Source organism: Bombina bombina, chromosome 1 (assembly GCF_027579735.1).
Source record: "Bombina bombina isolate aBomBom1 chromosome 1, aBomBom1.pri, whole genome shotgun sequence".
In the NCBI taxonomy this organism is placed as follows: Eukaryota; Metazoa; Chordata; class Amphibia; order Anura; family Bombinatoridae; genus Bombina; species Bombina bombina.
Genome location: NC_069499.1, coordinates 1,487,332,690 through 1,487,356,656, shown reverse-complemented (window position 1 = coordinate 1,487,356,656; position 23,967 = coordinate 1,487,332,690). Strand labels below are relative to the sequence as shown.

Sequence of the window (23,967 nt, the reverse complement as noted above, 5' to 3'; positions counted from 1 at the left end):
TATGATTTCTTGGCCATTTTTCAGAGAATATGAATGATAACACACAAACTTTTCTTTCACTCATGGTTAGTGTTTGGCTAAAGCCATTTATTATCAATCAACTGTGTTTACTCTTTTTAAATCATAATGACAACAGAAACTACCCAAATGACCCTGATCAAAAGTTTACATACCCTGGTGATTTTGGCCTGATAACATGCACACAAGTTGACACAAAGGGGTTTGAATAACTATTAAAGGTAACCATCCTCACCTGTGATCTGTTTTCTTGTAATTAGTGTGTGTGTATAAAAGGTCAATTAGTTTCTGGACTCCTGACAGACCCTTGCATCTTACATTCAGAGTCATGGGGAAAGCAAATGAATTGTCAAAGGATCTGCGGGAAAAGGTAGTTGAACTGAATAAAACAGGAAAGAGATATAAAAAGATATCCAAGGAATTGAGAATGCAAATCAGCAGTGTTCAAACTCTAATAAAGAAGTGGAAAATGAGGGATTCTGTTGAAACCAAACCACGGTCAGGTAGACCAACTAAAATTTCAGCCACAACTGTCAGGAAAATTGTTTGGGATGCAAAGACAAACCCACAAATAACTTCAGGTGAAATACAGGACATGTGGTGTGGCTGTTTCAAGATGCACAATAAGGAGGCACTTGAAGAAAGATGGGCTGCATGGTCGAGTCGCCAGAAGAAAGCCATTACTACGCAAATGCCACAAAGTATCCTGCTTACAATATGCCAAACAGTACAGAGACAAGCCTCAAACCTTCTGGCACAAAGTTATTTGGAGTGATGAGACCAAAATTGAGCTTTTTGGCCACAACCATAAACGCTACATTTGGAGAGGAGTCAACAAGGCCTATAATGAAAGGTACACCATTCCTACTGTGAAACACGGAGGTGGATCGCTGATGTTTTGGGGATGTGTGAGCTACAAAGGAACAGGAAATTTGGTCAGAATTGATGGCAAGATGAATGCAGTATGTTATCAAACAGAACGCCTCATTTTTTACTTCTTGATTAGAGTTTGAACACTGCTGATTTGCATTCTCAATTCCTTGGATATCTTTATATATACCTTTACTGTTTTATACAGTTCAACTACCTTTTTTCCCACAGATCCTTTAACAATTCTTTTTCTTTCCCCATGACTCAGAATCCAGAAACATCAGTGCAGCACTGGATGTAAGATGCAAGGGTCTGTCAGGATTCCAGAAACTCATTGACCTTTTACACACACACACAAATTACAGATCACAGGTGAGGATGGTTACCTTTAATAGCCATTCAAACCCCTTTGTGTCAACTTGTGTGCATGTTATCAGGCCAAAATCACCAGGGTATGTAAACTTTTGTTAAGGGTCATTTGGGTAGTTTCTGTTGCCATTATGATTTAAAAAGAGTAAACACAGTTGACTGATAATAAATGGCTTCAGCCAAACACTAACCATGAGTGAAAGAAAAGTTTTTGTGTTATCATTCATATTCTCTGAAAAATGGCCAAGAAATCATAAATTCTGCCAGGGTGTGTAAACTTATGAGCACAACTGTAGTTAAGATGAAATAATTTTACATAACAAAATACATTTTCACCCTCTAACATTTTGTGACATTTCATTTCTAAACCTTTAATGTAAAATGTAACCTCAAAACAAAAATGACATTGATAACCTAAATCAAAAGTTATACAAAAATTGTCCTTGAGCTATTCTACTTTGAATAAGCATAGCTGGCAGAACATATGCACAACTCCTTATGCGACTTCTGTTTAAAACAGCTTATCTTACAAAGACCTTATTAAAATAGCATTAAAGTAATGACTGTAAATACTCCCCTGGGCTGAGATTAACATGCTGGCCTGGAGATCACTGAGGTTCAAGGGAAAACTATTTTCTGTACTTTTGTATATGTCATTCTATACTGCATGCACGTACAAATAATTATATAATTATTGTTATACTGTGCTCTATGTATGTACAGCCACTTCTACCAGGCTTCTCTTCACAATACAAACAAAATAGGGGACAAATCTTATTCCTGGTAAATGATGCTTGTGACTCAGGAGCTATAAGTACTTAAAAATATCAGTAAGTAATGGGGAGTACATCTAACAGTATTTACATGTACTTGTGGTCAATCGCCTCACAATTAAACTGACAATTCCTTTAATACCATAAAATAATATTTAGTGTTAGCAGGCTTAATATGTCTAATTATTGGTTATTAGGAAAATCTCATTCATTCAGTAAATATACATACAATGGTTGGTGAAAAGTTTATAAAACTAACACTTGTTAGATATGTTTATGTGATATGTTCTAGTCAGTTTTTTACAGATATGCTGTATCACTTTATCTGTGGAATCCAGAATCTCACTGGGGAGAGTGAAGTTCACAGGAAAGCATCCGCCACTGATATAACTTTTCAGTTTGCAGCAAATACAAATTAAACTGAAATGTTTTCACATTAATTTAACTTACATTTTCCTATGGTTTAGTAACATTACTTTTCTGTAATATAATTAAGTGTATTGTGAATTTGGAACAAAGATAAATATGTGACACCTACAGGTGCTTAGAGAATATAATGAATTATCAGAGCTTCAGACATACCTAGGGTACTATCCTTTCCCTCACACAATTTGAAACTGTATTTTTTCTATTTGAAATGCAATTTGTAAAATATACACTCAAATAGTTATACACAGTATAATAATAATTTGGTAACGTTTAACATTCAAAGCACAATCAGAATTTGAACATTCTCAATACTAAATACATTACTGTATATAGAACTTAAATGCATTAAACATAAATATAAAGTGCAAAGCTTAAATGTATTAAAACTTAAAGGACAAATCATGCAGTACTATATTGTGTTATGCTTGTGACTCCACCAAATCCAAAAATGCTGGGAATGTTTCTTGGAGTGATACATCTAATGTGTCTTTTTAGAATCTTGTAAGGGATCTCACAGTGCTAGAGAATCATTTCAGGCCATAAGAGAGAATAAACATGGCAGCCCCCTGGTTATTCAAAGAGGTGCAGTAATTTTTCCTCACTGCACTCTGTGGCCTCTAGTTATCAACGTGTCTACTTTACCTGCCTTCGCTGGCCCAATACACCCGCCTAAGCTCACCTACCATTGCCGCCACGGACCTGAAAAATCTCGCCAAAGTTATCAATAAATCTGTCAAAAAGCCGCACACCAAGTATGGGGCGATGAGCAGCGGACTGTGATAGTTATCACTCATCCGATCTCGCTGCTCTTCGGCTTTTTGACAGCTTTATTGACAAGCTGTGACTAAGCACTCACACTAACTATACTGTTCTACCCCCTATACCGACGCCCCTGGAGCCCCCCGCAACTAAATAAAGTTATTAACCCCTAAACTGCCACTCCTAGACCCTGCCGCAACTCTTATAAATGTATTAACCCCTAAACCGCCGCTCCCGGACCCCGCCGCCACCTACATTATACCTAGTAACCTCTATACTGCCCCCCTATACCGCCACCCTCTATAATAAAGTTATTAACCCCTATCCTGCGGATCTCGTACCTCGCCGCAACTAAATAAATAGTTTAACCCCTAAACTGCCTCTCCCGGACCCCGCTGCAACCTATATTAAACTTATTAACCTCTAATCTGCCCCCCTACACTGTCGCCACCTATAATAAATTTATTAACCCCTATACTGCCCCCCCATACCGCCGCAACCTATAATAAATTTATAAACCCCTATCCTGCCCCCCCTACACCGCCGCCACTATAATAAAATTATTAACCCCTAAACCTAAGTCTAACACTAACCCTGACACCCCCCTAACTTAAATATTAATTAAATACATATAAATAATATTTCTCTTATTAACTAAATTAATCCTATTTAAAACTAAATACTTACCTTTAAAATAAACCCTAATATAGCTACAATATAAATAATAATTATATTGTAGCTATTTTAGGGTTTATTTCTATTTTACAGGCACATTTCAATTTATTTTAACTAGGTACAATAGCTATTAAATAGTTATTAACTATTTAATAGCTACCTAGCTAAAATAAAGAGAAATTTACCTGTAAAATAAAAACTAACCTAAGTTACAATTACACCTAACACTACACTATACTTAAATAAAGTATTCCTATTTAAAACTAAATACTTACCTGTAAAATAAACCCTAAGATAGCTACAATGTAATTAATAATTACATTGTAGCTATTTTAGGATTTATATTTATTTTACAGGTAACTTTGTATTTATTTTAGCTAGTTAGAATAGTTATTAAATAGTTATTAACTATTTAATAACTACCTAGCTAAAAGAAATACAAAATTACCTGTAAAATAAATCCTAAGCTAAGTTACAATTAAACCTAACACTACACTATCATTAAATTAATTAAATAAATTACCTACAAATAACTACAATTAAATAAACTAACTAAAGTAGAAAAAATAAAAAGCTAAGTTACAAAAAAATAAAAAATTTTTTTTACAAACATTTCAAAAATATTACAACAATTTTAAGCTACTTACACCTAATCTAAGCCCCCTAATAAAATAACAAAGCCCACCAAAATAAAAAAATGCCCTACCCTATTCTACATTAAAAATTTACCAGCTCTATTACCTTACCAGCCCTTAAAGGGGCCTTTTGCAGGGCATGCCCCAAAGAAAACAGCTCTTTTGCCTGTAAAAAAAAAAAATACACCCCCCCAACATTAAAACCCACCACCCACATACCCCTACTCTAACCCAAACCCCCCTTAAATAAACCTAACACTACCCCCCCTGAAGATCATCCTACCTTTAGCCGTCTTCAGCCAGCCGACCCACCGATGGAACTGAAGAAGAGATCCGGAGCGGCAGAAGTCATCATCCAAGGGGCGCTGAAGAAGTCTTCCATCCGATTGAAGTCATCATCCAAGGGGCGCTGAAGAGGTCTTCCATCCGATTGAAGTCTTCATCCAAGCGGCATCTTCAATCTTCATCCATCCGGAGCGGAGCCATCTTCAGACGAGCCGACGCAGAGCCATCCTCTTCTTCCCGACGATTAACGACGAATGACGGTACCTTTAACTGATGTCATCCAAGATGGCATCCCTTCAATTCCGATTGACTGATAGGATTCTATCAGCCAATCAGAATTAAGGTAGGAAAAATCTGATTGGCTGATTGAATCAGCCAATCAGATTGAAGTTCAATCCAATTGGCTGATCCAATCAGCCAATCAGATTGAGATCACATTCTATTGGCTGATCGGAACAGCCAATAGAATGCGAGCTCAATCTGATTGGATCAGCCAATTGGATTGAACTTCAATCTGATTGGCTGATTCAATCAGCCAATCAAATTTTTCCTACCTTAATTACGATTGACTGATAAAATCCTATCAGCCAATCGGAATTGAAGGGACGCCATCTTGGATGACGTCACTTAAAGGTACCATCATTCGTCGTTAGTCGTCGGGAAGAAGAGGATGGCTCCGCGTCGGCTCGTCTGAAGATGGCTCCGCTCCGCTCCGGATGGATGAAGATTGAAGACGCCGCTTGGATGAAGACTTCAATCGGATGGAAGACCTCTTCAGCGCCCCTTGGATGATGACTTCAATCGGATGGAAGACTTCTTCAGCGCCCCTTGGATGATGACTTCTGCCGCTCCGGATCTCTTCTTCAGTTCCATCGGTGGGTCGGCTGGCTGAAGACGGCTAAAGGTAGGATGATCTTCAGGGGGGTAGTGTTAGGTTTATTTAAGGAGGGTTTGAGTTAGAGTAGGGGTATGTGGGTGGTGGGTTTTAATGTTGGGGGGTTGTATTTTTATTTTACAGGCAAAAGAGCTGTTTTCTTTGGGGCATGCCCCGCAAAATGCCCTTTTAAGGGCTGGTAAGTTAATAGAGCTGGTAAATTTTTAATGTAGAATAGGGTAGGGCATTTTTTTTATTTTGGGGGCTTTGTTATTTTATTAGGGGGCTTAGATTAGGTGTAAGTAGCTTAGAATTGTTGTAATATTTTTGAAATGTTATTTTTTGTACTTTAGTTAGTTTATTTAATTGAATTTAATTGTAGTTATTTGTAGGTAATTTATTTAATTAATTTTATGATAGTATAGCGTTAGGTTTAATTGTAACTTAGCTTAGGATTTATTTTACAGGTAATTTTGTATTTATTTTAGCTAGGTAGTTATTAAATAGTTAATAACTAATTAATAACTATTCTAACTAGCTAAAATAAATACAAAGTTACCTGTAAAATAAATATAAATCCGAAAATAGCTACAATGTAATTATTAATTACATTGTAGCTATCTTAGGGTTTATTTTACAGGTAAGTATAGTGTAGTGTTAGGTGTAATTGTAACTTAGGTTAGTTTTTATTTTACAGGTAATTTTCTCTTTATTTTAACTAGGTAGGTATTAAATAGTTAATAACTATTTAATAGCTATTGTACCTAGTTAAAATAAATTGAAATTTGCCTGTAAAATAAAAATAAAATTATTATTTATATTGTAGCTATATTAGGGTTTATTTTAAAGGTAAGTATTTAGTTTTAAATAGGAATAATTAATTTAATAAGAGTTAAATTTATTTAGATATATTTAATTAATATTTAAGTTAGGGGGTGTTAGGGTTAGGGTTAGACTTAGGTCAGGGGTTAATAATTTTATTTTAGTGGCGGCGGTGTACGGGGGGCAGGATAGGGGTTAATAAATGTATTATAGGTGGCGACGGTGTAGGGAGGGGCAGATTAGGGGTTAATAAGTTTAATATAGGTTGCGGCGGGGTCCGGGAGTGGCGGTTTAGGGGTTAAACTATTTATTTAGTTGTGGTGGGGTCCGGGATCGGCAGGCTTAATAACTTTATTATAGGTGGCGACAGTGTAGGGGGGGCAGGCTAGGGGTTAATAGGTATAATGTAGGTGGCGGCGGGTTCTGGGAGTGGCGGTTTAGGGGTTAACATATTTATTATAGTGGCGGCGGGGTCCGGGAGCGGCGGTTTAGGGGTTAACATATTTATTATAATGGCGGTGGGCTCCGGGAGCGGCGGTTTAGGGGTTAATAAGTTTATTAGAGTGGCGGTGGGTTCCGGGAGTGGCGGTTTAGGGGGTAATACATTTATTTAGTTGCGGCGGTGTAGGGGGGACAGATTAGGGGTGTTTAGACTCGGGATACATGTTAGGGTGTTAGGTGTAGACAGCTCCCAAAGGAATCAATGGGATGTCTGGTAGCAGCGAACATGAGCTTTCGCTATGGTCAGAATCCCATTGATTCCTATGGGATCCGCCGCCTCCAGGGCGGCGGTTTGAAAACCAGGTACACTGGGCCGGAAAAGTGCCGAGCGTACCTGCTAGTTTTTTGATAACTAGCAAAAGTAGTCAGATAGTGCCGAACTTGTGTGCGGAACATCTGTAGTGACGTAAGATTCAATCTGTGTCGGACTGAGTCCGGCAGATCAAAGCTTACGTCACTAAATTCTACTTTTGCCGGTGTCTAGGGCTTGATAACTAAGGCGAATCAGCCTCGCCACAAATACGCTGCGGAATTCCAGCATATTTGAGGTTGACAGCTTAATAACTAGGGGCCTGTGTCTGCTCTTCCCTGCACTGATAGTGTGCCTACGGTATATACAGTTTTTGCACAAATAGATTAAAAAAAAACCCTGAGATTATTTTTGTAACAATACAGGTGATGCCAATAGACAAAATGTGTTAATTTGGTGTTGAAGGTTGAGCAGGAGTTATATGCAATGGAGAGGGGATGAATGGAGGAGGCTGAGTGCAAGGGAGAGGGGGACTGAGCGGCTGATCAAGAGCTGGTATGTAAGGGACAGTGAGCTAAGAGGATAAGCAGGTCTGTGTAAAGACAATGGGGCAGTTTAAGTTTATAGAAAACTTAAACTCTGGCTTTAACATAAGTTTTCTGCCAATTTATATATATTTGAAACAGCTGTGAGTGCGTGGTGAAATGCATTTCGGAGTTTAACGTGATTATGTGCATGCCACAAGGAGAAGTTGGACTGACATTGAGACTACTTCATAGTAACGGTTTGAATGAAACTTGAGTCACTTTTCACAGAAACTACAGGGAGTGCAGAATTATTAGGCAAGTTGTATTTTTGAGGATTAATTTTATTATTGAACAACAACCATGTTCTCAATGAACCCAAAAAACTCATTAATATCAAAGCTGAATAGTTTTGGAAGTAGTTTTTAGTTTGTTTTTAGTTATAGCTATTTTAGGGGGATATCTGTGTGTGCAGGTGACTATTACTGTGCATAATTATTTGGCAACTTAACAAAAAACAAATATATACCCATTTCAATTATTTATTTTTACCAGTGAAACCAATATAACATCTCAACATTCACAAATATACATTTCTGACATTCAAAAACAAAACAAAAACAAATCAGTGACCAATATAGCTACCTTTCTTTGCAAGGACACTCAAAAGCCTGCCATCCATTGTGTCAGTGTTTTGATCTGTTCACCATCAACATTGCGTGCAGCAGCAACCACAGCCTCCCAGACACTGTTCAGAGAGGTGTACTGTTTTCCCTCCTTGTAAATCTCACATTTGATGATGGACCACAGGTTCTCAATGGGGTTCAGATCAGGTGAACAAGGAGGCCATGTCATTAGATTTTCTTCTTTTATACCCTTTCTTGCCAGCCACGCTGTGGAGTACTTGGACGCGTGTGATGGAGCATTGTCCTGCATGAAAATCATGTTTTTCTTGAAGGATGCAGACTTCTTCCTGTACCACTGCTTGAAGAAGGTGTCTTCCAGAAACTGGCAGTAGGACTGGGAGTTGAGCTTGACTCTATCCTCAACCCGAAAAGGCCCCACAAGCTCATCTTTGATGATACCAGCCCAAACCAGTACTCCACCTCCACCTTGCTGGCGTCTGAATCGGACTGGAGCTCTCTGCCCTTTACCAATCCAGCCATGGGCCCATCCATCTGGCCCATCAAGACTCACTCTCATTTCATCAGTCCATAAAACCTTAGAAAAATCAGTCTTGAGATATTTATTGGCCCAGTCTTGACGTTTCAGCTTGTGTGTCTTGTTCAGTGGTGGTCGTCTTTCAGCCTTTCTTACCTTGGCCATGTCTCTGAGTATTGCACACCTTGTGCTTTTGGGCACTCCAGTGATGTTGCAGCTCTGAAATATGGCCAAACTGGTGGCAAGTGGCATCTTGGCAGCTGCACGCTTGACTTTTCTCAGTTCATGGGCAGTTATTTTGCGCCTTGGTTTTTCCACACGCTTCTTGCGACCCTGTTGACTATTTTGAATGAAACGCTTGATTGTTCGATGATCACGCTTCAGAAGCTTTGCAATTTTAAGAGTGCTGCATCCCTCTGCAAGATATCTCACTATTTTTGACTTTTCTGAGCCTGTCAAGTCCTTCTTTTGACCCATTTTGCCAAAGGAAAGGAAGTTGCCTAATAATTATGCACACCTGATATAGGGTGTTGATGTCATTAGACCACACCCCTTCTCATTACAGAGATGCACATCACCTAATATGCTTAATTGGTAGTAGGCTTTCGAGCCTATACAGCTTGGAGTAAGACAACATGCATAAAGAGGATGATGTGGTCAAAATACTAATTTGCCTAATAATTCTGCACTCCCTGTAATACTGTGTAAAGCCCTTAGTAACTATATTATGCAATATATATTGTAAATATTTTTTATCAGATTTTAAAATGTACCAATACATTTGGATCTTTTTATTTTTTAACAGGGAAAACTTTTTTCAATTGCACTACTTGTTGAATTCCCCAATAACAAATGCAATTTACTTTATATTTTTGTACATATATCAACTATTATTATTTATATTGTTGTTAGGGGAATGGTGCTGCATACCTAGTAGTTATATTTCAATTCAATAAAATCACTTTAAAAGTGTATACTCCTTAACACTCTAGTGTCTATATTATGTAATTTTAACTTATTTCATATGATTTTAAAATGTACCAATGAATTTGATCTTCAGCATCTCAACTTCTAATGAAGATTCCATTACATCAATATTCAGAAAATGGTTGATCGAATAACTAAATTCTATCAACCATTTGCTGAAGATTGCTCTAATGGAAACTGTGAGAACTTAAGAAGCTTAGGGCAATATTACAAGTGTTGCGGTATGGTGCGGTATGGTTATACCACTGAAAAGTTGCCCATTGCGTGCGGAATGGCAGGTCTCCCATATTACAAGTCACGGCAGTACAGCTATAACTCAAGCATTTTAGCCTGTTACGCAACTCTTCATTCCGTACTCAAAAAATAGCTTCATCCTTGCTGCGACATCTTCTTCCATGGCGGGGGCATCTTCTATCTTCATCCCAGTGGTGTGGAGCTGTATGCAGCCCAGTTTAGCACACAACTTGTAATCTTGCCCTAAGTTTTTCCTAAACTTATATTTGTATGCCTTCTACATCAGGTTTTGTTTTCAAAGCTAAGTACAATCAATAGAATCACTTTTGATTGTATATCTATGTTAGTCATTTTTTCTATATCTTACAGAACAAAAAATAAGTTCAGCCAGGGGTGAAACTACAGGGGGTGCAGAGGTCGCAATTGCACCTGGGCCCTGTGGTTTCTAGTTACACCTCTGAGTTCAGCTTTATGCTTCAAAATAGTAATTCTTTCTGGAATGTACATTGACCTCATCTTATATGCTAAGAGATATGTCCTATTAGTTCCCATTGTCATAGATGCACCAGTAATATTTTAGGAGTCTGTAACATTCTATGGCAAGCTTCTTAGATTACCTGTCTTGTCTCATTGCTTTTGGGAAAAGCCGAATAATTTTGTTGTGAATCTCCTCCAATGGATGGGAATCCTTTACTTTGATCTCCAGTAGGTATCCTTTGCCAAATTTACTTTTGAGTTGCTGAATGGACCCTATACATCTGGAAAGGAAGTAGAAAGAACCATGATCACTTAGGTATGTACAGCATATTGGTTTGTTTTATTCTCAATAATTTTCTTATTGGATGTCAATAATTTATTGTACATAATAACTACTGGTTACTGTACAACAAAGGTGTAACATCTAATTATGTGGGAAACGTGGACAGTGCTCACTCAAAACTTCTGCTCTGTGGCTCAGGGTAATGCATACTTGAGACTATTGCATCAATATTGTTAACTGAAAGAAATACTTCTAAATATCTAATGTAAAACTGCTCTGCAGAACTGTACAATGTTGATTTATGTTTACTAACTTGTTTACCTTATTATATCTGGACATAAATTACTCTATCTGTATTCTAATAACGATAGCTAAATTATCTGTAGCTACTGCAAAAACACTTTAATTAGAACATAATAATATATTGCATCCTTGAACAAAAAACAATGTAATGACATCCAATCATGTCCAGAACCAGGATCACACTATATAAACAATGACTCATAAATACATAACTTAAAGAATTGTTTAAAAGTTAAAAAAAAAAAAAACCATCTACAGGAAAGGTATGATACTACATACTTTCATGATATTAAGGCCTCTAGTTATTAAGCTCCGTACGTACCTGCATTCGCCGACCCCAATACGCTCGCCTAAGTTCGCCTAACATCGCCTCTGTGGACCTGAATACGTTCGCCAAACTTATCAAGAAAGCTGTCAAAAAGCCGCGCACCAAGTGCGGTGCGATGAGCAGCGGACTGTGTTATTTATCAGTCATCGATCTCGCTGCTCTTCGGCTTCTTCGCAGCTTTCTTGCTACCCTGTCACTAAGCACCCACACTATATTATACTGTTATACCCCCTAAACCGCCGCTCCCAGAGCCCCCCGCAACTAAATAAACTTATTAACCCCTAAACTGCTGCTCCCGGACCCCGCAGCAACTATAATAAATATATTAACCCCTAAACCGCAATCCCGGACCCCACCGCCACCTACATTATACCTATTAACCTCTAATCTGCCTCCCCGTATACCGCCGCCACCTACATAAAGTTAATAACCCCATCCTGCTGATGCCGGACCCCGCCGCAACTAAATACATTTTTTAACCCCTAAACCGCCACTCCCGGAGCCCTCCGCCACCTACATTATATTTTTTAACCCCTATCCTGTCCCCCCTACACCGCCGCCACCTATATTAAAGTTATTAACCCCTATCCTGCCCCTCCCTACACCGCCACCACTATATTAAACTTATTAACCCCTAAACCTAAGTCTAACACTAACACTCCCCTAACTTAAATATTATTTAAATAAATCTAAATAAATATTAATATTATTAACTAAATTATTCCTATTTAAAACTAAATACTTACCTATAAAATAAACCCTAAGATAGCTACAATATAATTAATAATTACATTGTAGTTATTTTATGATTTATTTTTAATTTACAGGAAACTTGTATTTATTTTAACTAGGTACAATAGTTATTAACTATTTAATAACTACATAGCTAAAATAATTACAAAATTACCTGTAAAATAAATCCTAACCTAAGTTACAATTACACCTAACACTACACTATAAATTAAATTAATTAAATGAATTAAATACAATGAACTAAAATTAACTAAAGTACCAAAAAAAACACTAAATCACAGAAAATAAAAAATAAATTACAGGAATTTTAAACTAATTACACCTAATCTAAGCCCCCTAATAAAAAAAAAAGCCCCCCAAAATAATAAAAATCCCTACCCTACACTAATTTACAAATAGCCCTTAAAAGGGCCTTTTGCGGGGCATTGCCCCAAAGTAATCAGCTCTTTTACCTGTAAAAAAAAGAAATACAACCCCCCCAACATTACAACCCACCACCCACACAGCCCTACTCTAAAACCCACCCAAACCCTCCTTAACCCCTTAATGACCACAGCACTTTTCCATTTTCTGTCCGTTTGGGACCAAGGCTATTTTTACATTTTTGCGGTGTTTTTGTTTAGCTGTAATTTTCTTCTTACTCATTTACTGTACCCACACATATTATATACCGTTTTTCTCGCCACTAAATGGACTTTCTAAATATACCATTATTTTCATCATATCTTATAATTTACTATAAAAAAATTATAAAATATGAGGAAAAATGGAAAAAAACACACTTTTTCAAACTTTGACCCCCAAAATCTGTTACATATCTACAACCACCAAAAAACAACCATGCTAAATAGTTTTTTTGTCCTGAGTTTAGAAATACCAAATGTTTACATGTTCTTTGCTTTTTTTGCAAGTTATATGGTCATAAATACAAGTAGCACTTTGCTATTTCCAAACCACTTTTTTTCAAAATCAGCGCTAGTTACATTGGAACACTGATATCTGTCAGGATCCCTGAATAACCCTTGACATGTATATATTTTTTTTTTAGTAGACATCCCAAAGTATTGATCTAGGCCAATTTTGGTATATTTCATACCACCATTTCACCGCCAAATGCGATCAAATACAAAAAATCGTTCACTTTTTCACAATTTTTTTCACAAACTTTCGGATTCTCACTGAAATTATTTACAAACAACTTGTGCAATTATGGCATAAATGGTTGTAAATTCTTCTCTGGGATCCCCTTTGTTCAGAAATAGCAGACATATATGGCTTTGGCGTTGCTTTTTGGTAATTAGAAGGCCGCTAAATGCCACTGCGCACCACAAGTGTATTATGCCCAGCAGTTAAGGGGTTAATTAGGGAGCTTTTAGGGAGCTTGTAGGGTTAATTTTAGCTTTAGTGTAGTGTAGTAGACAACCCCAAGTATTGATCTAGGCACATTTTGGTATATTTCATGCCACCATTTCACTGCCAAATGCGATCAAATTGAAAAAATCGTTCACTTTTTCACAAATTTTTTCACAAACTTTCGGTTTCTCACTGAAATTATTTACAAACAACTTGTGCAATTATGGCATAAATGGTTGTAAATTCTTCTCTGGGATCCCCTTTGTTCAGAAATAGCAGACATATATGGCTTTGGCGTTGCTTTTTGGTAATTAGAAGGCCGCTAAATGCCACTGCGCACCACAAGTGTATTATGCCCAGCAGTTAAGGGGTTAATTAGGGAGCTTTTAGGGAGCTTGTAGGGTTAATTTTAGCTTTAGTGTAGTGTAGTAGACAACCCCAAGTATTGATCTAGGCAAATTTTGGTATATTTCATGCCACCATTTCACTGCCAAATGCGATCAAATTAAAAAAAAAATTTAAATTTTTCACAATTTTAGGTTTCTCGCTGAAATAATTTACAAACAGCTTGTGCAATTATGGCACAAATGGTTGTAAATACTTGTCTGGGATCCCCTTTGTTCAGAAATAGCAGACATATATGACTTTGGCGTTGCTTTATGGTAATTAGAAGGCCGCTAAATCCTGCTGCGCCTCACACGTGTATTATGGCTAGCAGTGAAGGGGTTAATTAGGGAGTTTGTAGGGAGCTTGCAGGGTTAATTTTAGCTTTAGTGTAGAGATCAGCCTCCTACCTGACACATCCCACCCCCTGATCCCTCCCAAACAGCTCCCTTCCCTCCCCCACCCCACAATTGTCCCCGCCATCTTAAGTACTGGCAGAAAGTCTGCCAGTACTAAAATAAAAGGTTTTTTTTTAAAAAAAAAATATTTTTTTAGCATATTTACATATGCTACTGTGTAGGATCCCCCCTTAGCCCCCAACCTACCTGATCCCCCCCAAAACCGCTCTCTAACCCTTCCCTCTGCCTCATTGGGGGCCATCTTGGGTACTGGCAGCTTTTTTTTTGTTTGTTTGTTTTTTTTCTGTAGTGTAGCTCCCCCCCCCCCACACAGACAAACCCCCACCACCTTGCTGATCGTTTTTTTTTTTTAACTTTTTAGCCATTTTTAACGTTTGTTAACATTTTTTATTATTGGATTTTCTGTAGCGTAGCGGTTCCCACCCGCTCCCTCCCCGTGCACGCGCCCTCCCGTGCACGCCCCCGGCCATCCCCGCCCACAATCCCACCCCCCCTCCACATCAGCAGGGCCATCGATGGCCGCCACCCGCCTCCCGGTCCGGCTCCCACCCACCAACGCAGTGAGCCACCGATCTCCGGTGCAGAGAGGGCCACAGAGTGGCTCTCTCTGCACCGGATGGCTTAAAAAGGTTATTGCAGGATGCCTCCATATCGAGGCATCACTGCAATAACCAGAAAGCAGCTGGAAGCGAGCGGGATCGCTTCCAGCTGCTTTCCACACCGAGGAAGTGCAGGGTACGTCCTCAGGCGTTAACAGCCTTTTTTTTGAGGACGTACCCTGCACGTCCTCGGTCGTTAAGGGGTTAAAAAAACCTAACACTATCCCCCTGAAGATCACCCTACCTTGAGCCGTCTTCACCCAGCCGGGCCGAAGTCTTCATCCAATCCAGCCAGAAGAGGTCCTCTAGAGGGTCAGAAGTCTTCATCCGATTGGGGCAGAAGAGGTCCTTCATCTAAGCGGCATCTTCTATCTTCTAAAGAATCCTATCAGCCAATCGGAATTCGAGGGATGCCATCTTGGATGACGTCATTTAAAGGAACCTTCATTCGTCGTTAGTCTGTCAGCCGAGGAGGATGTTCCGCGTCAGATGTCTTGAAGATGGAGCCGCGGATGAATGAAGATAGAAGATGCCGCTTGGATGAAGACTTCTGCTGGATGGAGGACCTCTTCTGCCCCGATCGGATGAAGACTTCGGACCCTCTGGAGGACCTCTTCTGGCCGGATTGAATGAATACTTCGGCCTGGCTAGGTGAAGACGGCTCAAGGTAGGGTGATCTTCAGGGGGTTAGTGTTAGGTTTTTTTAAGGGGGGTTTGGGTGGGTTTTAGAATAGGGGTGTGTGGGTGGTGGGTTGTGATGTTGGGGGGGTTGTATTTCTTTTTTTTTTTTACAGGTAAAAGAGCTGATTACTTTGGGGCAATGCCCCGCAAAAGGCCCTTTTAAGGGCTATTTGTAATTTAGTGTAGGGTAGGGATTTTTATTATTTTGGGGGGCTTTTTTATTTTATTAGGGGGCTTAGATTAGGTGTAATTAGTTTAAAATTCCTGTAATTTATTTTTTATTTTCTGTGATTTAATGCTTTTTTTTTTTGGTACTTTAGTTAATTTTAGTTCATTGTATTTAATTGTAGGGAATTGTATTTAATTAATTTAATTGTAGTGTAGTGTTAGGTGTAATTGTAACTTAAGTTAGGATTTATTTTACAGGTAATTTTGTATTTATTTTAGCTAGGTAGCTATTAAATAGTTAATAACTATTTAATAACTATTGTACCTAGTTCAAATAAATACAGAGTTGCCTGTAAAATAAAAATAAATCCTAAAATAGCTACAATATAATTAATAGTTATATTGTAGCTAGCTTAGGGTTTATTTTATAGGTAAGTATTTAGTTTTAAATAGGAATAATTTAGTTAATAATATTAATATTTATTTAGATTGATTTAAATAATAATTATGTTAGGGGGGTGTTAGTGTTAGACTTAGGTTTAGGGGTTAATAAGTTTAATATAGTGGCAGCGGTGTAGGGGGGCAGAATAGGGGTTAATAACTTTAATATAGGTGGCGGCCGTATAGGGTGGGCAGGATAGTGGTTAATAAGTTTAATGTAGGTGGCGGTGGGCTCCGGGAGCGGCGGTTTAGGGGTTAAACATTTAATTTAGTTGTGGCGGGGTCCGGAAGCGGTGGTTTAGGGGTTAAACACTTTATTAGAGTGGCGGCGGGGTCCGGGAGTGGTGGTTTACGGATTAATAAGTATTATATAGGTGGCGGCGGTGTAGGGGGGGCAGATTAGGGGTGTTTAGACTCGGGGTACATGTTAGGGTGTTAGGTGCAGACATTTCCCATAGGAATCAATGGGATATCGGGCAGCAGTGAACATGAGCTTTCGCTGCTGTCAGACTCCCATTGATTCCTATGGTATCCGCCACCTCCAGGGCGGCGGATTGAAAACCAGGTACGCTGGGCCGGAAAAGTGCCGAGCGTACCTGCTAGGAATTTGATAACTTCCAAAAGTAGTCAGATTGTGTTCGGCACATCTGGAGTGACATAAGAATCGATTTGTGTCGGACTGAGTCCGGCGGATCGTATGTTACGTCACTAGATTCTACTTTTGCCGGTCTGTAAGGCTTGATAAATATGGCAAATCAGCCTCGCTATAAATACGCTGCGGAATTCCAGCGTATTTGCGGTTGACAGCTTGATAAGTAGAGGCCTAAATGTGAGATTGCCTCTGATGTCCAGAAAACATGCTCAATGATCAAAGCAAGCAAATACATATAGAGTTTAATTAAACACAGACACACACATAGGCTAGATAGTAAAACTTCTGTGACAAATGTAGTTTTATTTCACTGCCTATATTACACTCAGATATCTAGTTATTTAGTGTTAGTGTACATAATAGTGGCTCCTTACAGCTGGTCCCAATTAATAGTTTCTAAGAAGCAAATAGCTCCTTATCATTAATAGTGGTACTTTGCACATATCATATAGCTACCAATAATTAACTACTTACTTTCAGTCCAACTCACAAAATAATTATTTTAGCTTGGCCTCCGTCCACTACTGGACTCAAAACCAAAATTACCGCTAAGAACCTCCAGAATCCCTCCTAACTACTAAGAACCCCCTTACATGCCTCCCAACTGAATACTGAATGAAGCCACAAATTACATGCTGTTTGTGATATGATTTTTTTCACATTAGTATAGATGACCAATGCTTCTTATCTTTCCCACAAAGGCTCTAATGCAGCACCCAATGCTTGATAATGGTGGCCCATAAATTGAGATTGAACGAACAAAATGTAATATTTAAAAAAAAAATGCGTGAACAGAAATTTCAGGCAAAATCTGTTTTGAACAGGTCTAAGGTGTAGCTTTGGATTTAAAAGAAAAATCCACAAATCCTGTGAAATTATGCTTGATGGATTGTAATATCAGTGATATATTTTCCACAAGCAAGGTACAGGGGTTGTTCACCATACAACAAATGCATAAAAACCAAGATACAAAAAAGTGGAGGATTCACCAAACAATAAAATTCACAAAAATTTATTGAAGATAGCTAAAAAAGATACATCATCTTAGGAGGATAATGCAACAAACAAACAGCAGTAACATGCATGCGGTGTGGCACTCAATGGCTTATGCGTTTCAGCTTATGGGAGCCATAATCATAGCCTATAAAAACCAAGGTCTTATTTCCTAATGAAAGGGCAAACAATGTTCCCAGCCAGAGAATCAGTCTACCCATATTTTGGATGAGTGTGGCAGTATTCACTACTAGCAGTTATGATTACACAAGAATTGTTTTGGGCAAACATGCCCCCCTGCTATATTTTTAATCTGTCAGCACTGAGGTGTTAGAGAGGTTAGGGAGCAGCGGTCTCATAGCTTGCTTCTTAACACTGCAAGAGCTCCAAAGCTTCATCCATATCTTGATAAATGGAGGCCTTGTGTTATGGCAATTATCATGGGGTTTACAAACATATTGACATGGTTTCTAATCTGAAAACCCCAAACTAATCATGAAAGTCATTTGGCCTAAGTATTCTGATAAATAGGAATGGGGACCAATTTACTTGACTGTGGTCTAATAAAGTAACAAAAGGCACTTGCAGATAAGATATTTTATTTTTTTAAATTTGACTTATTTCACACCCATAGCACATACTGATAGTTTTACAAAAATCACATGAGCTTCTCAAAAGTACTTGTGGGAGGTTTCTGAATTCAGTGAGGCTTGCCCATGCAAAGGTAGTTGAAATTATTTCACCCCATGCTAGCAATCTTTAGAGATTACAACCAACATTTAACAGTTCCCTCAAAGGCCACACATGTTTGCCTGCATTTAGAAGAAATTCTACCTCACCAATATCACCCTCTACACAGGTGAAAAGTCATTGAGTTATTTTAAACAATCAAAGCAACCACACACTGAATGTTGTGCAGTAACGTGCAGTAATAGGAGGCAGGGGAGGCAGTGCCTACCCTGTCCAATGAAGGAAAAAAAGTTTTAAAATAATATTTATTAAAAAAAAAAATAAGTGTTTTTTATTTTATTAATTTTTTGGCCACACCCACCCCTCGCCCCAAGGGTACCCCCCCACCCCCATGGCAATAACTATTACTAGTAGAGACACTGTGCGCTTGCGCTGCAAAAGTCACCATCATCCATTGTTGCGCAATTAGGAGGCAGTGAGCCGGTCCGCTGCCCTCCATTAATTGCGCAACATGGATCTAAGTAAGTGTTGACTGCTCACTTAGAGCAGCGCCACCCACTGGTGACTCGCTGGGCCCTCATACAAGCTCCAATGGAGGCAGTTCTCAAAACCGCCTCCATGATGGAGCTACTCTTTCAGCCAATCAGCATTCAGCACTGCGGGGAGGCGTGCCTGCTGGGCTGCTGAGTGTGGGTCATGTGATGTTGGGTTTACTTCGAGCCGACACAGTCAGACTGAGACTTCAGGCGGGAAGACTCAGTACAGGAGGGAGCTGCTGCTACTGGTGGGAAGGAGAGACTGCTGCCTCCTGTGACCTGTGACCATCCATCTTAAGCCAGGATTCAAGAAATTGGACAGCGACTTCAAGGGATCAGCTGCTGCCCTGCCCTACTACTTAACCGGTAAGTAATTGAGACTGACTGTCTACAAAAAAAATAAAAAAAACTGCCTTCTGCATATTAAGTGCCCTCTGGGCTGACAGTGACTGTCAGCCCAGAGGGCACTTAATATGCAGAAGGCAGTTTTTTTTATTTTTTTGTAAATGTATTTATGTAAAAAAAAAAATCTTTTTTTTATTACCGATGGGGGGCGGGGCTACGGTGGCGGCAGGGGGCGGGGCTATGGCGGTGGCAGGGGCGGGGCTATGTCGGCCGGGGGCGCACAATCATGTGTGTTGTAAGTACACACTGACTGTTGTTGTGGACACTATGGATAATCTTCAGAATATTACACTTGCCAGACCCTGGAGAATTAAAAACTATTGCTACCACTTTAGTACTCTTAAATCATTTGATACAATGTTCTATTTGTAAACATGACCTACATTTTCTCATCCCTAGACTAGTATTTCTATTCCTAGTAGCAGTGCTTGTATTTTGTATGTTCTGTATAAACCTTTAAATAGCTATCCATTATGTCATCAATCCTTACCTGAGTTTTCCAGATATCATGATAGCCACACGATCACACACAGCTTCGGCTTCCTCCATGTAGTGAGTTGTCAAAATTGCTCCTCTCTCCTTGTTTTTGAAAGCCGCTCTAATTGCTCTCCTTTAGCAAGAAAGAATCCGCTGTTACTATTTCATGCCAACAAAAGAAGGATTACAATTTTTTTTAAATTATTATTAGAAATGGTATGCCTGATTGGTAGCAAATAAGGTAAAACCTCATGAGATTTGTATTTGTCTATTTATTCTGACCCTGTAAAAATAAAACAATAGCATGCATTTCAATCTTATTAGAATATGGGGCATATTTATCAAGCTCAGTACGCCCTGTGTTTCCCAGCGAGCCTTCAGGCTTGACGGAAACAGAAGTTATGAAGCAGCGGTTTAAAGACCGCTGCTCCAGAACCTGTCCACCTGATCTGATACGATCAGGTTAATTGACACCCCCTGCTAGCGGCCGATTGGCCGCAAATATTTAGGGGACGGCATTGCACCAGCAGTTCACAAGAAGCAAGAAGCATTTATCAATGTGAAGCGGACATCATCCGCAATGTGCTGCCATCTTTATTTTTTTTAATAAACTACACTAGACAGTATTTTGGGGGCATCTAAGGCAGTTTTATAAAATTAACCAGAGATCCAATATTTTTTTTCCTCATATTTTATAAAACAATTTATGTTAAATTATAAGATATGATGAAAAAATGGTATCTTTAGAAAGTCCATTAAATGGCGAGAAAAACGATATATAATATGTTTGGGTACAGTAAATGAGTAAGAGGAAAATTACAGCTAAACACAAACACAGCAAAAATGTAAAAATAGCCTTGGTCCCTTACGGTCAGAAAATGGAAAAGTGCTGTGGTCCTTAACTCCTTCACTGCCAGACATAATACACGTGTAATGCGCAGCGGAATTTAGCGGCCTTCTAATTACCTAAAAGCAATGCCAAAGCCATATATGTCTGCTATTTCTAAACAAAGGGGATCCCAGAGAAGCATTTACAACCATTTGTGCCATAATTGCACAAGCTGTTTGTAATTAATTTCAGTGAGAAACCTAAAATTTGTGAAAAAGTTTGTGAAAAAGTTAAGGATTTTTTTATTTGATGGCATTTGGCGGTGAAATGGTGGCATGAAATATACCAAAATGGGCCTAGATCAATACTTTGGGTTGTCTACTACATTACACTAAAGCTAAAATTAACCCTACAAGCTCCCTACATGCTCCCTAATTAAAAGGACATGAAGCCCAAATTTTTTATTTCACGAATCAGATAGAGAATACAATTTTAAACAACTTACTAATTTACTTCTATTATCTAACTTGTTTCATTCTCTTGGTATCATTTGTTGAAGTAGCAGCAATGCACTAATGGTTTCTAACTGAACTCATGGGTGAGCCAATCAAAATCGATATATATATGCAGCTACCAATCAACAGCTAGAACCTAGGTTCTCTGCTGCTCCTGAGCTTTCCTAGATAAAGCTTTCAGCAAAGGATAACAAGAGAAGGAAGCAAATTAAATAATAGAAGTAAAATGGAAAGTTGTTTAAAATTGTATTCTCTATCTGAATCATGAAAGAAAAAATTTGGGTTTCATGTCCCTTTAATTAGGTAGCTCAGTCTCCCACCTGGCACATTATACACTTACAGTTTTTGAAGTCCCGCTTGAACGATCTTCATCCAGGCGGCGAGAAGTTTTTATCCAGACGGCCTCTTCAATCTTCATCCCGGTGGCGAAGTCCACATCCAAGCGGCGAGAAGTCTTCATCCAGACGGCCTCTTCAATCTTCATCCAGGCGGCATCATCTATCTTGATCCCGGCAGCGCGGAGCGGGTCCATCCTGAAGACATCCGGCGCGGAGCATCCTCTTCATATGGTCGCCGCCGTACACTAAATCTTCAATGCAAGGGACAAGATTCAAGATGGCGTCCCTTGCATTCCTATTGGATGATTCGTATCAGCCAATAGAATGAGAGCTGCTTCAATCCTATTGGCTGATTTGAACATACACGGCAAGGAAGGTAGAATTCTGATAATAGTGGGATTATTGTATGGGGCACCTATTACAATTGCCAATATATATGCACCCAATAGACCATCAACAATATTTTTCAGAAAAGTGGCTAATAATATTATTGACATAGCAAAGGGACCCATTATAATGGGGGGTGACTTTAACTTTCCCATATACTTGAGTATGGATACATCCACCGGCATATCTTACATATGTGCCAACCAAATAAAAGCCAACTGGCAAGCCTTATCAAAACTTATGTTATTTGACACCTGGAGAATAGCACACCCCAATCAAATAGATTTTACTTTTTTTTTATCACGTGTATCATAATTACACAAGACTGGACTATATTCTATGTAGTTAAAATGTATTATCCTCATTAAAAATTCACAAATATCACAAACATCATGGTCAGATCACAATAAGGTTATTAGTACCTTTCAGTGGATTTCACGCCCAGTATATAAAAAAAACTGGAGATTAAATGATTATATTTTCTCTGACCCCTTAAAAAGAAAATGGTTGCTCTACATAAAGATGGCCTAGGCTATAAGAAGATTGCCTAAACCCTGAAACTGAGCTACAGCACGGTGGGCAAGAACATACAGCGGTTTCACAGGACAGGTTCCACTCAGAACAGGCCTCATCATGGTCGACCAAAGAAGTTGAGTGCATGTGCTCAGCATCATATACAGACGTTGTCATTAGGAAATAGATGTATGAGTGTTGCCAGCATTGCTGAAAAAGGTTGAAGGGGTGGGGGTTCAGCCTGTCAGTGCTCAGAACATACGTCGCACACTGCATACAAATTGGTCTGCATGGCTGTCCTCCCAGAAGGAAGCCTCTTCTAAAGATGATTCACAAGAAAGCCCACAAACAGTTTGCTAAAGCAGACTAAGGACATGGATTACAGGAACCATGTCCTGTGGTCCAATGAGACCAAGATAAACTTATTTGGTTCAGATGGTGTCAAGCGTGTGTGGCGGCAACCAGGTGAGGAGTACAAAGACAAATGTGTCTTGCCTACAAGCATGGTTGTGGAAGTGTCATGAACTGGGCCTGCATGAGTGCTGCCAGCACTGGTAAGCTACAGTTCATGGAGAGAACCATGAGTGACAACATGTACTGTGACATACTGAAGCAGAGCATGATCCCTTCTCTTCGGAGACTTGGCCGCAGGGCAGTATTCCAACGTAATGACCCCAAACACACCTTCAAGATGACCACTACTTTGCTAAAGAAGCTGAGGGTAAAGGTGATGGACTGGCCAAGCAGGTCTCCAGACCTAAACTCTATTGAGCATCTGTGGGGCATCTTCAAATGGAAGGTGGGGGAGCGCAAGGTTTGTAACATCCACCAGCTCTGTGATGTTGTCATGGAGGACATTTGAACTTAGGGGTGTACTCACTTTTGTTGACAACGTTAAGACATTAATGACTGTGTGTTGAGTTATTTTGAGGGGACGGCAAATTTACACTGTTATACAGGTTGTGCACTCACCACTTTACATTGTATATATACACACACACACACATTGCAATTGCAAACTGAAAAAAAAGGCATGCAATGCAAGTCACATTGGAATTCTGATGAACTGTAAATGAGGCATTTGTCATACACCACTAGGTGGCACTGTATTTATTATTGTTTTTTAGACTTTTTGATATCTAAAAAAATATTTAAACTGTACATCATATATGTGTGTACATAGGGGCCGATTTATGGAGGTGCGTATTCCGCCTAATGCTGCTGTTTCCACGCGAGCCTTCAGGAGTTAAGACCGCTGCTCCTTAACTCGTCCGCTG

At 39.1% G+C, this 23,967-nt stretch overlaps 1 protein-coding gene across 4 annotated transcripts in view; it reads right to left on the bottom strand.

Moving 5' to 3' along the window:
- Nucleotides 1-23,967, bottom strand: part of LOC128653763 (ABC-type organic anion transporter ABCA8) — a 752,731-nt gene that overhangs the window by 9,161 nt on the left and 719,603 nt on the right. For all 4 annotated transcript variants that reach the window (XM_053707247.1, XM_053707265.1, XM_053707256.1 and 1 more), the window contains 2 exons: nucleotides 20,122-20,241; nucleotides 10,784-10,924 (listed from right to left, as the gene is read on the bottom strand). In XM_053707247.1, coding sequence (XP_053563222.1) covers nucleotides 10,784-10,924; nucleotides 20,122-20,241 — 261 coding nt within the window. The remainder of the gene's footprint in view (nucleotides 1-10,783; nucleotides 10,925-20,121; nucleotides 20,242-23,967) is intronic.